Genomic DNA, 16,038 nt, shown 5'->3' on the forward strand with positions numbered 1-16,038 from the left:
TTTGTGTTTACTTGTTGAGAAGAGTTAAATAATTACATAGAATAATGCGCCACTGATAACATTTCCTGTTTAGCTACATTTATATGTGTAACCAGCTACAAAGTTTTATTTATTGTTGTCATTATCGTTTCTTCATTCTTTCTGAATAGTCTACCTTTATACAAGTAACAATGACGGTTGAGAAAATACTTACTTCAGATTTTCTTATCTATTTTGTCCCCTGAACGAGAAAAAAAATATCTTGTATTTATTAACTGAAAATAATGTAAGACCTCAGAGTTTTTTATTTTTGTTTTTAGTATCGTCTTAGGCAAGTTTTGAAATAGTTTGTCTCTGGGACGGGGGGGGGGGGAATAAATACATAAGTAGATAGGTGTTATTATACTATTATTATTATACTATTTGCTTATTTGAGATTGAAAAGTTTATATTTTTTATGAAAAATACAAAATTTAGAAACTTGTGCCCCTTTCTGCCCCTGTATAGTTTATCATTTTAAAATTGTTTTTATTAGTATTATTTCGCGGTTAGGTGCACTCCAGAGAAAGCAATTTTACCTTTTCTCGATTATCTAATTTTTACACAAGTTGTTTGACCACCCACATAAGGAGATGAAAATATAGACTTTTTAGTTTTTCCTGTGTTTCGATACTTATTGTCCCTAGAATTACTGTGTGGTTTTAAAAAAGAACTGCTGACAAGTTGTTGCAGCGTGACGACCACGGCAATGCATCATCGTTAAGTCGACGGGAAAATCGTTTGAGTATTTTGAGTAGGAAATAGTTTCTACACTCGAGGGCGCTGCTTGCCACAATCATGATGTTACCAGTGGCGAAGCGATGTTAACTTTGTGAATAAAAGCAGACGAGTATCGATGCTGCAAGTACTTTTACTGGTCCAACTTTTTAACCTAACGTCATTACTTTAGCTTTTTTTTTTGTAATGCATGCCGTTTGTTAGTAAAAATGAAATGTATATACATTTCCTCAGGTTTCTATCCTTTCTATTTAGCAGCGTTTTCAAACTCTGTTTTCCTATTCCGTGTACAATATCTTATTGTTTGTTTTTGTGTTTTTTTAATTTCGCGCAAAGCTACTCGAGGGCTATACGCATTAGCCGTTCCTAATTTAGTAGTGTAAGACCAGACGGCAGACAGCTAGTCATCATCACCCACCGCCAACTCTTGGGCTATTTTTTTACCAACGAATAGTGGGATTGACCGTAACTTTATAACGCCCTCACGGCTGAAAGGACGAGCATGTTTGGTGCAACCGGGATTCGAACCCGTGACTCTCAGATTACGAGTTGAATGCCTTAACCCACCTGGCCATGCCGGGCCTAATATCTTATTAACCTTTTTTCCTTCTATACACACCGCCTATATAGACCTCTTAGAACCCAGCCATGTGAATTTGGAATTCTGTACCACCAAGAAAGAAAGAACCCCTGTTAAAAACTCCAAAACTTGTTAGTTAATTTTTTCGCACTAAGCTACTCTAGGGCTATTTATGCTAGCCGTCCCTAATTTACCAGTGTAAGACTAGAAGTAAGGCAGTTAATCACCACCACCCACCGCCAAATTTTGGTCTACTCTTTTACCAACGAATAGTGGGATTCACCGTCACATTATAATGCCCACACGACTGAACGAGCAAGCATGTTTGATGTGATTAGGATTCGAACCCGCGACCCTCAGATTAGGGGTCGAGTGCCTTAACCATTTGGCCATGCCGGGCCAACTTACTAGTAAAACCATATAAAAACGAAATCTGTATTTATTATTACATATCTGAAAATGAACCTGTAGTTGTGAGAGTTGTTTATTAGTAAATAAGACAGTAAGAGAATTAACAAAAATATAACAATTGGAAGTAATGAATTTTAAACTCCAGTAATTTAGGAAAAATCAAATGTTATGATCCGTTACATTGAGTAGATACATATACATACATATGCAATATAAACGATGTTGTATAAAATGTGATTTAAGCTGCCTACCAGTAATTGAAAACTAAGTACTTGGGTAATGGAGTTTTTTCTTGAAATGTTTCATGGAATGTTTACAAACTTGAAATTTATATTAACTGCTTTATTAAATAACATTCTTCGCTCTCTTTTACAATTTCGTGTAAAGCTGCACAGAGGTAATATATGTATATAGTTATTCTTAACTTTGAACTGACGGATTGAAAAGAAGGGAACAAGTCAACAACATCTAAGCAACAAATTTTGTACGCCCAAATAATAGGCTTTTACAGTCACTATTACAAAGCTCCCTAGGCTCTTAAGTGTACAACGTGTTTTTGCAGCAACGAGACCCAAACATTCAACCCTGTGATTCATAAGCCGATTATGATTCATTACTTATTACGTTTTCACTTCCAAGGCAACTATGGGTATGAATATGTTAAGAAAAGCAGATATTCAATATCTATAATAAAATAAAGATGACTTCTACCTTTCCAAACAACTAACATCGCAAATAAATTTATAATTTGAAGAGTAATTTTAATTATTAAAACATAAAAGTTTCAAAATTATTCTTTTTCATGGAGTATTTATATTCCCTTGAAACTTTATCAATAATTTTTATTATGCTTTGTTTCCAGTCACATGTATCGCAATATGTGACCAAGTTTCTTATTCGTTTGAACTCTTCAGTTTTAACTTTAATCAGTGGAAGATTATACTTTTTAGTTTAAAATTTAAACTTTAAATAAAGCTGTCCAAACATTTATCCAAAGACTTCAGTCAGTTTTCGAGTTTTTTATGAAACAAAAACTCTAAATAAGGTCACTGAACCAATAGTAGATCGTTCCGAAACGTTTTGTGTGTATGTGTGTGTGTTCTTGACGATTACCATTTATACTTCTGTGAAAGTTGAAGAAATGTACCAGGATTCTTTAGTACTAAAGTGATAATGAACTTAACTTGTATTACAAGTATGTTGTTTTACTTGATAATGCCTTTATTACTTCGATTTTAAGTTAGAAAAAATAATGTAACAATGAAAAATATGAATGTTAGTTAAATTTTTCAAGCTAGTCCTGTCAGATGTCCAATGAAAAAAGTATTTCTATGATTACTCTCTGCAAGTTTGTTTTGAATTTCGCGCAAAGCTACACGAAGGCTATCTGCGCTAGCCGTCCCTAATTTAGCAGTCTAAGAATAGAGGAAAGGCAGCTAGTCATCACCACACACTGTAAACTCTTGGACTACACTTTACCAACGAATAGTGGGATTGACCGTCATATTATAACGCCCCCACGGTTGAAAGGGCGACCATGTTTAGTGTAACGGGGATTCGATCACGTGACCGTCAGATTGCGAGTCGAGTGCCTTAACTATCTGTTCATGTTGGGCCTTCTCTTCGCGAGATGCAAGAGCTTTGAGTAGCACTTGACTGTGCTAAGCTGTAGTAGCGTTATAACATAACAGTTAATTCCACTATTCTTTGGTAAATGAGTAACTCAGAAACTGGCGGTGGGTGGTGGTGACTAGCTGCTTTCCCTTTAGTCTTTCATTGCTGAATTAGGAACGGCTAGCACAGATAGCCGTTGTGTAGCTTTGCGCCAAATTTAAAAGAGACCAAACCAAACTATATTCCAATAGTCACAACACAGGAGTTTTGTTTAACATTTAGTTCAAGAGAGCTATATTTATGTGAAAGAACTAAAAAACTAATGGAAGTTTTGGTGATATTTTACTGCAGTAAAAGTTGGTTTGCAATGTGAATTTTCGATGAGTTTTCGAAAATCGTTCGATGTATTACTAGTTCGTCTTAAAACGGAATAAAGACTTCTGAAGTTCTAGAAAGCAGTATATTTATACTTGTTTTTACAAAATGATGTGTGATTCTCAGTTTATTAATTTCGTGTTGAATAATTTGCATGTCTCATATTACAATGTTCATCAAACATGATGCTGAAATACACACAAACAGCTTAAAACATGAGAGTCAAACAACATTTTAATGAATTATGTGGTATATTACAACCAGTACTTTTATGGTATAGCAATGAGAACATAATTTCTCTTTACCCATCTACTTACTTTATAATTTTTTCTTCTTGAAAACATTGTATATAGAAAAAAAAATGAAAAATCCTTTTCCTCAAATGGTGTACAATTTAAATACAATGTTAACAAATATTACCAAAGTGTAAATATACAAACAAATTGTATAACTCTGAAAATATTCCATTTATAGCTATGTTTTGAGCACAATCAACACTTAATTGATGTATTTTACTTGTTTCTGTTCATTAACAAATACGTAACTTGTAGCTCGTATACTTGTATTTCGTATGTTTCTAAGTGCCCAAGAGATGTTCAAATAGAAGTGTAATTTTGCTTCCCAGACATTGAACATAGGTACATTCCGGCCAACAAATGGAATAGGTGAATATTTATTAGGTACTAGCGGCACCATATATTTTGTGTTTCCACTGCGAACGTGCGCGCGACACATTTATAAAATGACAAATTCAAGAGACATTGATTTCTAAGAACTTGTTGTAAGCAATATTGTAATGAATAGGTGAGAAAAGGCAAAGGCAGTCTGAAATAAACAAAACAAAATATATGCGCCAAAATAAATCTTTATCACAAATACATAAGTATGAGTGGGTCACAGTGGTGACCAAGTCACTAATTGCAGTGACTGAATGATGAGACGGTCACAAAAGTTGACAATACGACAAAAATATCGAGGAATCTGTGTCATTGTTCAGTCTACGTAAAACAGTACTGTGAAAGTTATTGTATGCAATTTGGTTCGTAACACCACACCTACATGTTGTCGAACCATTATGATGAAGCTCACGAAATCATGGAGGAAGACACGATAGACGATTTCCCGTATGCTCAACATTATTAATACGCATTTGGTGTTTGTAATCCAATATGACTGGCCTGTAAGGAATAAAACCTCGTCTCCTTCTGTACTTCTCCATTCCTTGTATCAACGCACACAATATATATTTAAAGAGAAAACAATACTTCGTTTCTTACCGCCTTTTGTACTTGTAAAACTTTAATTAGGCCATAACCTAAGTTATGAGAAGGTTTTTTACGGCTCCATAAAGAAATGTTTGCTTGAATGTTATTTCGAGCATATGATAAACATAAAGATAGTTTGACTTGTATAACATTCAGTTTTAAGTTTCTGTTCTTTTTCTAAAAGATTCCAGTAGAACGAATTTTGGCTAAAAATTATTTACGAAAACAATGTGAACTTTACAATTACGGTTTGATTTGTGCAATATTAGCACTATCATTTGTTTTTTTTACCTTATGAATATGCACGTCTACATTTTGTTACGTTGGAGGAGAGTATACGATGAAAACAAAAAGCAAACTGATTTTTGGAATCAGCATTGGTACCAACACTTGACAGCGAAAAATGTTTAATGGTGCAGAAGAACTCTGCGAAGTATCTACTTAGAGATACGGAAGCACCATCTATTAATATTTTCATGTCAAAAGCTGTAAATTCGCCCAAACTAAACACATTTCGTGAAGCTTAATACGTTTTCTTGTAGAAAGGAACACGGATGTATGGGCTACAGAAGTTTACAAGGTAAATGTTAGGCAAGTCTGATCAAGTTCTGATGATTTTTCACCTTTCACAATACTATATGTTTTCAGTGATAATTTTACAAGTGTATCGTTATCAGAAAAGTTGCTCAATTTTCATAAATCTAACGTATCAAGCAGTTTGTGGCACATATAAAAGGCTTTGAAAGTCTAAGTATCCCCAAAGAATGTTCTCTTACAGAGCATTATTCTCATTAACTCATAAATGTCATATTGTATAAGTAAAGAAATTGATAAAGTTGAAGAGATTGTATGAGTAAATTGAACAAAATTCATTTATTTAAAAGCGTGAACTAATTATACCAAACTCTATGACCTCCACACATAACAGAATAGCCTACCAAAACAAAAGATTCGAGCGTCCCCAAGGCAAACAAGTCTTATGATAAAGAAATTTTTCGATGACTGTCTTAATATAAGACAGGTCTTTTTTACGTATGCCTTGTGTTCGACACGGTTTATGTTAAATATGTGATCAACTTGTCTTATGTAAACATCCCTATCGTTATAATCTGTGATGACGAGAAACTCACTTGTAGAGAAAATTACATATTTAAAAACGGCTGGTATGGGTACAGAAAGCACTAGTAGAGGAGCAAACAACGTTTTGCTCCTCTACTAGTGCTTTCTCTACCTATACCAGCCTTTTTTAAATATATAATTTACTCCTTTCGTTAAGTAACTTACTTTAAGTCAAGTTTTATGCTAAATATGCCACTTGAAAACTGGTTCCTGTCAAATAAATATTCTGTCAATTATGACCTATGATCAGCCCGTTTTATGGTAATAACTTTTGTATCGATTATTTATTATATTTATTTTTTCTGTTTTAAAGCACATATGTTTCAAGTTAAACATGATTTTCGTGAAACAGGCCATATATTTGGCATCTTTTAAGCTAAACATTTCTTACCTCAAGCAAGATTTATGTGAAACATATTTCATATACTTTCTAATTCATTTGCATTACACAACGATTAATAGATGGCCTGATTTGGTTTGCTTTAACTTTTAAAAAAAGTCGTATCTAGTAATGCAAATTAAAATTGTATAAATTTTTGAAACTTTTAATATGGACTTGTAAATATCAACTATATTGTGGTAAATATACTATTGTGTATATATTTACAGAAAACAATTTTCTTCCAAAAGAAAAATAAAAACTAATCTCATGTACTAGAACATTTTCATCCAAATAGTTTAACTTTCAAAAGCAAACCATTAAACTTTAAGCACATAGATAGGTTGACGAATTCTAAAGATTAAAAGCATAAATTTATAAACAAGTCCTAATACCTTTAACATGGTTATATTGGAAGACAGGCATTAGATTTTGTATAGATATGGAACACAACAAAATACGAAATATCACTAAATTAGGTGTTGTTCTCAATTGAGTTTTTGATCAATTCCTTTTTGTCTTTTTGTTTCTTAAAAACATGATTTTTCTTTCAGGAATTGACAAGGTAATCTCATTAATCGTTATTAAAAATCTAGTCTTAATTTGAAACCAATATGAAATTACATTTTATTCATTCGGATATATTTTAATGTACTAATAGTTTTTAAAGTAATAATTGTCATTAAAACTATATAAACATTCCGAATGATCAATTAATTTGGAGTCTACTATACATTTAAAAATGATTTTCCATATTACAAACCCTTTGTGTTTTCAAACCAACACAAATCATGAAGTTTCTTTACTATCAAATGATTGCTTTATTAAAGGCACATGTCAAATTTTATCACTAATTTGCAATCTGATCTCCTATAATTTCGACTTTACGTCCTATGTGAGTAACAAATAAGGCACTTTTTTAAAATTTACAGCTAATAGTTATGGTTTAAGCTGGTTTTTTACTCCAGAAGAATTTTAATTCAGTACGTTGGTACTTTTAAGTGTCACATGATGGGAAATGTATTGGTATCATGGTGGAGTGATACAACAGAAATGTTCATAATACAAATCGGCCACGAATTTCACGAGAATATTTGTCGAGTTTCTTTCAGAGCCGCGATAACTCCACAGGTATCGTCTACACTGTCCTGTTGAGAAGAGTTGATGTCGGATCCTGGCTGGATGGAGCAAGAATCTTTGCTGGGAGGCAAACGGTTCTGCACTCTGTAACTACCGTTGAAAGAATCCGGCTGAGAATCTGGGTTAGTGAATGCTGGAGACGCCTGGCTATCATAGGATCGTTGAAAGTTGAAATCAAGATTATAATCATATGTCCCTTGGTACTCAGTTGGATATAAAGTCGAGCCCGAGGAACCCATATCCGGATAAGACAACATTAGGTTGTCTTTTAATCCTGTATCCATATCTATTATACCCGAGTCTATGCAGTCTTGTCGAGAAGAGTAGCCGCTGATGGGTGCAGAGTAACGGGGATAACGCGGTTGTGAAGTCTTTGGTCGGGAATCCAAAGCTTGCCCTTGTTGCAACGAAACATTCTCGAATGAGGAATAAGGTCCTTGGTTGCACATGGACAGGAAACTGGTTTGACGCTCCAATGCACACGATGGACGATGTGTGTCGTGAGACAACTTGATTATAGAGGAAGATGGACTTCTTGCAGAGAGTGAATAAAAACCTTGTTCAGCTGACTGCTGAGTAACTGAGCTACAATAATTAGAGTTGTCCATTATAACAGCAGAAAGATTAGAAGTGGGGCATGACATATCTAGCTCTCTGCCTTCGCAAATTCGGCTTTGAAAAGGAGGTTTAATTTCTTGTAAAAAAGAGGAGGAGTCACTAAATTTGGCCATTAGCTGACCCACTGGGTTCCTCTTCTTAAGATGTTCCTTCAGAGCATGATGAAAAGCAAAATTATCGACTTCCATTTCGACAGGAGACATTTCTGGTGTAGGTAAAGAACGGATAGTATCAAGACCTATACCACCTTTACTGGATGAATCAGTGTTAACTTTGATGCCAACCCTACGACTTGGAATCTCGGAACAAGGACTTCCACGAGGGGAGGAATCGGGTGTTTGCACACCATTTAATTCATTGGTTGCTGGAGGACGTGATCCTATTGAAACAGAGGTTATGCCAGTGGTAGCAGGATAGTATAAAGGATAAGTATTTTGGCAGCTTGATGTCCCTAATATGGATGGACTCTGAACTGATAAAAGAGGATTGGTTCCTTTTCTAGCTCCACGTTTAGAATGCTGTTTCCGTCGACGCGGCCGATACTTGTAGTTTGGAAAATCATGCATGTGTTGAACACGTAAACGTTCTGATTCTTCCACGAATGGTCGTCTTTCCTGGGGTGTTAGGTTGCGCCATTTCTTTCCTGTTACGAAAGAAAAGAAAAACAATAAATCAAGTTTATTAAATTTCTGGAGACAAATCATTTATCTTTTGCTGTTAGTAATAATATAGCATGCACTGAATTATAAGAAAAAGCCATATTTAGTACAACAATATTGAGTACATTTTAGCTTCTAAACAGTAATATTTGTTTACTGCTAAGCTGCAAAGCTATTTGTGTTATGCTCACCACAGATATCAAAACCCGGTTTCTTGCATTATAGGTCCGTAAACATAAGACATATCACTGTAACACATGGGGGCAAACAATAATAATACCAAACAGTTTAATTCATAGACTTATATTTGACATTAGTTTATGAACTATAAACTGAAATGCCCTGATGGGAAATGTTTAAACTTGACTGAAACAATGTAAGTTTAACAGCAATCATGTAATCAGTATTAACTTGAACATAAAGTATCTCAAATTTTAAAATTGTAACAAAGCCTCTATATAAACAACATTTACAGTTTGCTGTCCATTTACGAACAAATAAAGATTTTGAGATGATCCAACATTAAACACCATACATCTCATTGACTGTGAGAAAGGCATGATTGTTTACAAAACAGTCTAACAACTTTCATAGTCTGACCTTAAATCCTTTAGAACATTGTATGAAGGGTCAACCTGCCAAGATTGTTTGAGATTGGTTCAAAAGGATTGGAAAAATTAACCAACAGGCTTTATGAAACAGAATAGAGTTAAATTCAATATTAACCACCTGAGAGTATGTTCCAATAGTTCATAGTGTTTACGTGTAAATTTTGTTTGAAATTGGCTCAATTGGCTCTGAGGAGTTGGGATAAAAACATACATTTCGTATTTATATACATATGATAGATATTAACGATGAAAAGTTTAATAGAAAATGGAGAGGTAATGCTTGATAATAAAAGTTAGACGTTTTATCACAAGAAATTCTAAATGAAATCGTTTCATGAATGCTCATAACAAAACGTCGTTATAAGTGCCAAAGCTACTTGATGTGTGATAACACTTACCACATACTATATAGTTGAAGAATGCAAATCTTTATTGCTTTATAAAGAATAATAATTACACTTTTGGATAAAAGACTGAATAGACAGTGCCAATTAGGATTGTTTCAAACCTGCCTCGTATAAAGATGCATATTCAACTTTACTGTGTGATTATAATGGTTGTCTGTGTTAGTTTAACATTAATAATAATGGTTTTGTTTAATAAAATGATGTATAATTGATAAATATTGTTTCTTAGAACTTCTGTATCCATATAAATACAACATTACTTTCTGTAGGTCCTGCATGGCCAGGTAGTTAAGTCACTCGACTCGTAATCTGAGAGTCACTGGTTCGAATCCTCGTCACACTAAACATGCTCGCCCTTTCAGCCTTGGGAGCATTATAATGTGACGGTCAATCCCACTATTCGTTGGTAAAAGAGTAGCCCACGAGATGGCGGTGGGTGGTAATGACCAGTTGCCTTCCCTCTAGTATTACACTGCTAAATTAGGGACGGCTAGCACAGATAGCCCTCGAGTAGCTTTGCGCGAAATTCAAAACAAACAAGTACTGCCTGTTGTATGTCTACATAACTATTTCGCAGGGTGCGAATGGATCTTCATGAAAATAGTTGTGGGATTCATTATGTCCGTACAGGAATACATACAAATTCTTAGGTTTGCGTTTTGCAGTTTTTATGGACGATTTTGCGACTTTTACTACTACTTCGCCCCTGTTGATAAATCACCAGGAAATGTGGCACGAATATTTGTTGAATCCATGGGGAAATACACAGAAGTTTTCAATTTTACAATTTGTTTTTTGCTGTTTTTATCGGCGTTTTTGTTTTTTACCACTACTTCACCTCCTAATGGTGAATTTCTGGCATGAAGGTGTGTTGGACCAATGAAAACACACACTGCAGTTCCATATTTTGCATTTTGCTGTTTTAATAGGTGTGTTTTTTTTTTTGGGGGGTGTTTTAAGGGAAGTAACTTTTCATGTGCACGATACCTTTTCATTATTTATGAATTTACATAATTTCATCCAGAGGACGGGTACTCCAGCTTGTGCTAGAATAAGACATAGCACACAACATAAAACTAAATACACAAATAAAATGCCTCCCGCTAGTACAGCGGTAAGTCTACGGACTTACAACACTAAAATCAGGGGTTCGTGTTCCCTCGATTGGCTCAGCAGATAGCCCGATGTGGCTTTGCTATAAGAAAACACAAATAAAAACATTTTAATTAATTAATAAGAAATTGGCTCAACATGTTGACGATAGTTCATAAACGATACTAGGGCCCGGCATGGCCAATCGTGTTAAGGCGTGCTACTCGTAATCTGAGGGTCGCGGGTTCGCATCCCCGTCGCGCCAAACATGCTCGCTCTTTCAGCCGTGGGGGCGTTATAAAGTGACGGTCAATCCCACTATTCCTTGATAAAATAGTACTCCAAGAGTTGGGTGGTGATGACTAGCTGCTTTCCCTCTAGTCTTACACTGCTAAATTAGGGACGGCTAGCACAGATAGCCCTCGAGTAGCTTTGTGCGAAATTCGAAAAAAAAACACACAAAAAAACGATACTAGATAATTTAAGTAGACGGCACATTTTGTGCCATTGTGTTACAGAGTTCACATTACTTCAACTCACTTTGTTCGAGTCATTATGTAATGAATTATGTTGTACTTGAGTCTTAAGTAGCCAAAATCCTCAACTCGTAATCCATGTTATATTTACTGAGTTATTCTCAAAACATCAAAACAATAACACGTATTCTTCTCATTATACTATTTTCTAAGATATAAACATTTTGAAGTAACATATTCTAATATTGTATTTTCAAAGAGAAAAAAAAACGATTTTGGATTATAAAAAAATACTTTTTTATACATAATCAGTGTCAGCTTTATCTTCATAAAGGGAATAGCTCATTTGTTGAGAAGAGGAACAAAACAACACGAACAGAAATATACATTTTTATAATGTCCCAAAACAAGATGTTAACCGTACCCCTGAATATAGGTTCACTTTAAATAGTGGTACATGAGAATTGAATTCTATATTGATAATGTAATAAATATACTCATTTCTGGAATCACTGTTATAACTTGTACGTGTGTCTGAAATTTCCTTCAGTGGCTGAGTTGTTAGATTGTGTTCCTGGTGAACCAACAAAGAACTCATACTGAAAAACATTTAAACGAGTTACTTGTTATTCATATGCGAACCTGAAAAATAAGAATGGTGGCTATATTGTGCATCTTATGCTTTCGATCGTACGTTTTTCAAACACTTGAAACATGACACAATGAGTCACCTTTTAAAAAGGAAAAGTTGTAAACTTTCAAACTATCGAAGTTCCACCGATCAATAAGAACATGTATGAAACGACCTACTCTTGTGACTTTCACAAATGTGTAAGAGCTAATAATACTTTTTTTTATGAGCTATAACGATACAGTGAGAAAAGCAGATCGCAACGCCAAACAGCATTAACAAAGTATAATCATATAGCAATCTGTATTCCTTCGAAAATGTCGAGTGACAGCTGGCATCCCTGTTACCGTACAAGGCCAGGCCAAACACTCACCTCCAACCACATGTCCCAATATCTTCCATGGTTGACTACGTAGTTCTCTGATACTAGGTTATTTTATTTTATCCTATAAATGTACCATGTCTTATGATACAGCCAATAAATTGCAACGAATCTACAAGATGTCTAACTATAGGCCCTTCAATTTTGTATGCACATAAAATTACATATAATCTTCTTACGCTCCTACTCAGAAACGTACAGCACTTCCGGCTGACAAACCATCAATTATCTTGTGAAACAGTAGAAAAGCCAGAACTGGTCGTTACCTGCAATAAAAGGAGGAAAGAATTTCTCTGTGATAATAATAATTATTTTTCTGACCCTCAAGCGAATCTTAACTCTATCGTCGTGTCAGATTATTTATTTCAACTTCAATTAGTTTCCTAGGACAAGCAATGATCTTATTTATGTTCTTCTGTAATCTATTACGATACATAGATAGATAAAGTAGGTTTCTGTCATTTGAATAAGTGATTATTTTTTTTTAAATCTGTGAGAAAAGCGAGCGCTAATATAAAACCAAATTAACTTGAAATTTTATGAAATGAAGAGATGCTATTAAAATGTTGAGGGTACTTCAGTTGAAGTCATAAAGAAATTAATAAAAAAAAAGATTTATCATCACACATTTCATTATCTGGTCTTGGTTCGTGCTAACTCTTCGTCTTCATTACTACGTTCAAGAACTGTAGCCAGTACCAATTCTAGTTTTCTTTATTTTAGTGATGAATAAAATATGTATTATATAGAAACTTAAAACTATAGTGTGATAATCTTATCTGGGCTCAAACAAGGTCCCAACGACTTAAAATTTACAAAATCAAAGAAAATGTACGAGGAATAAGAATTTATACAAACATACGAAAATATAACGTTTAGGACTTCATGTTTACGTTGTTTATTACAATGGGAACAAGAAAAACTAAAAGAGAAAAATAATAGGAGCCAAGAAATTGCTGAAGTAGCTTGAGTCCTTGAAACCCATGACATGAGTGTAACTGTTCTCAACAACAGCAATCTATTTATGTTAATACTATTATCGTTATTGTAAGAATTATTTTAATATCATTATAAACTGTGGTTTTGACTGGTATATTTTTAGGCTTTCTGTAACACAATCAAGTTATAAGATATAACTCTCTCGAAGTAACCAGTACAAAATGATTGTTATACAAACAAACCGAATAAAACAGTTGAGGTTTAGTGACTAAACCTCAGTTTGTTTTATCATAATCAATATCTGGAGAGTGAAGGGCGTCCATACAAACTTAACTGTCAAACGTATTGAACAACTATAAATTGTTTCATTCACCTTCTACATCAGTAATGGCGTGGACAATTCTATCAGTAAATTATTAACAATATTTGTCTATCTCTATATATGTCTACTCTAATAATCACAGAAAATAATGGCAGTTTTGTTCAGGCATGACAATGATGTAGAGTATACAAGTAACTTTTATTTCAATTTCAACCATGAAATAATGGTTTGGTGATGTGGTGGTTTGACTGAAATAGAATATATGAATAACTTTTAGTTTAATTTAAACTAGTTATTATCTCTCATACGTCTAGGCACGCAAAACTTGTAAGATTATTAAGTGCTGTCTTCTCCGGGTATCTCTTCTAATTGATTTTTTTTATTATATGAGTAGTTTATAACATTTTATTTTCATTTTCGCCTAAACACAGTTTGCACAGGAAGAATATAGATTACTTATGGAACGTGAGATTGTCAGAGGACTTTAAAACGTTTTCACAAATACATCACTAGAGTTCCAAACATAGAATATATTTGGTTAATCTTTCGACGTACTTGATAAAGTAACATTTTAAATAAAACAACTGAGATAAAGGTGGTACGATAACTCTCAGCCAACATGACGTATTTGATACTTTAATTTTCAACCTAATGTATACAGAGAAATTTATAAGACTTGACCATAAAGGCAGATATTAAACCATAACTTTCAACCCAAAAGATAGAGATAAAACTATGACATTACCCCCTCCTTCCCTCACCCCTCTAAAAATAAACCCAACATGGATGGAACTATATCTTTAACCCATTAAGTATTTTGACGGTGCTATATCATTTAAACTCTGATCACAAATATCTTAAATATCACACTATATTTCTCGATCCGCCCTCTGCTCTGTCAGCTCATAAAATACATATTGTTCTGTAAACTGTAATGCGTAAAATACAACGTTAACTTTATACGTATTACATATACGATACACATGGGCTATATAACTCAACCAATGTAATCTTAATAATTTTAAAAAGACGTGAGCTAAATTTAAAATTTGGAAAAATAGAACAATAATAATATTGTAGGGCTATAAAAATTTTGTTCGCTGAAGACGAAAACTTTTATAAATGAGACAGCTTCTTGCCGTGGATCATGTTTATAAATGAGACAGCTTCTTGCCGTGGATCATGTTTATGTTTTAAACTAGAAAATACATTATTGTTTTAACTAACAGACTGTGGCTGTTCTAAATGCGCGTGGAATTTGTACAAGCCGTACGCTGTATACGGCACACTCGCATTCAGCTACCGTCGACGGATGGTACCCTATATGGCGAATCAGCAGCCAATGGATTAATTAAGTTAAAAGTAGAAAACTAATGAGCGCTATGTCGTAAATCTTTTGTTAACGTCAATCTTTAGGGAACGATTGGGGTACTACACATAAAACATAAATCTTTTCAAACGTTTAGGAGTATTATTAGCTTCATTCCACCCACCCTTCTAACGAACCCCGCTGTAAATTGGTAAGAGTCGCTTACCCCGTCTTAGGGACAATGGAGACAGCTGTAAAAATGTTATCGCTTAAGAATACGGTCACGTTTCACTGCCCTCTTTAGAACGTGCTTTCCATCACTATATTCTATTACTTGCCAAACATTTTGTGATGGTGATTACACCTTATGAACATCAGTCGATTGAATGTGACGTACTGAAACTACAATACGTGATTTACATATTAGACATACTTGCAAAACGAAAACACAAGAAAAGTTAACGTAACATGAGTAGCAGTGTGAGTTACATTTTTTGAAAACATAAACGTTCTTTTATTTTTTTTTGGACTGAATAACATTTATACAAAATATTGTTGTTATAAACTTTCCAAAACTATATAATGTTTCAAAAAGTTAACGCAGATCATCTCGTTGGATTTTATTAACTGCAAGCAGTTGTTTAGTCTTCTCATACACATAGGTGAGCACCTTAAGAAAACTTCCACTAGGTGTTTGCACTGCTGAGTACTTATAAAATGGTACATGAACGAAGCAAAGTGAAATCAATGTTTACTGATAAAATCAGTTCTAGAATATAAATCAAACTGCTAACCATATGATTATTTAAAGTTTTTATGTAACATCGGGATAGCACGTATAATAATTGGGTAAATCATCTTCTCAACTTTTTGTCATGAAATATAGCAATGCGTGTCTTTAAACCATTCACTTGCATTCAGTTAAGTCTCCCAGTTATGATAATAATTATGGA

At 34.0% G+C, this 16,038-nt stretch overlaps 1 protein-coding gene across 1 annotated transcript in view; it reads right to left on the reverse strand.

Moving 5' to 3' along the window:
• Nucleotides 1-6,653: 6,653 nt before the first annotated feature.
• Nucleotides 6,654-16,038, reverse strand: part of LOC143229216 (uncharacterized) — a 61,475-nt gene continuing 52,090 nt past the window's right edge. The window contains exon 2 of the mRNA XM_076461219.1: nt 6,654-8,900. Within this exon, the coding sequence (XP_076317334.1) occupies nt 7,582-8,900 (1,319 nt within the window). The 3' untranslated portion in view covers nt 6,654-7,581. The remainder of the gene's footprint in view (nt 8,901-16,038) is intronic.

This window comes from Tachypleus tridentatus, chromosome 10 (assembly GCF_004210375.1).
Source record: "Tachypleus tridentatus isolate NWPU-2018 chromosome 10, ASM421037v1, whole genome shotgun sequence".
NCBI lineage: Eukaryota > Metazoa > Arthropoda > Merostomata > Xiphosura > Limulidae > Tachypleus > Tachypleus tridentatus.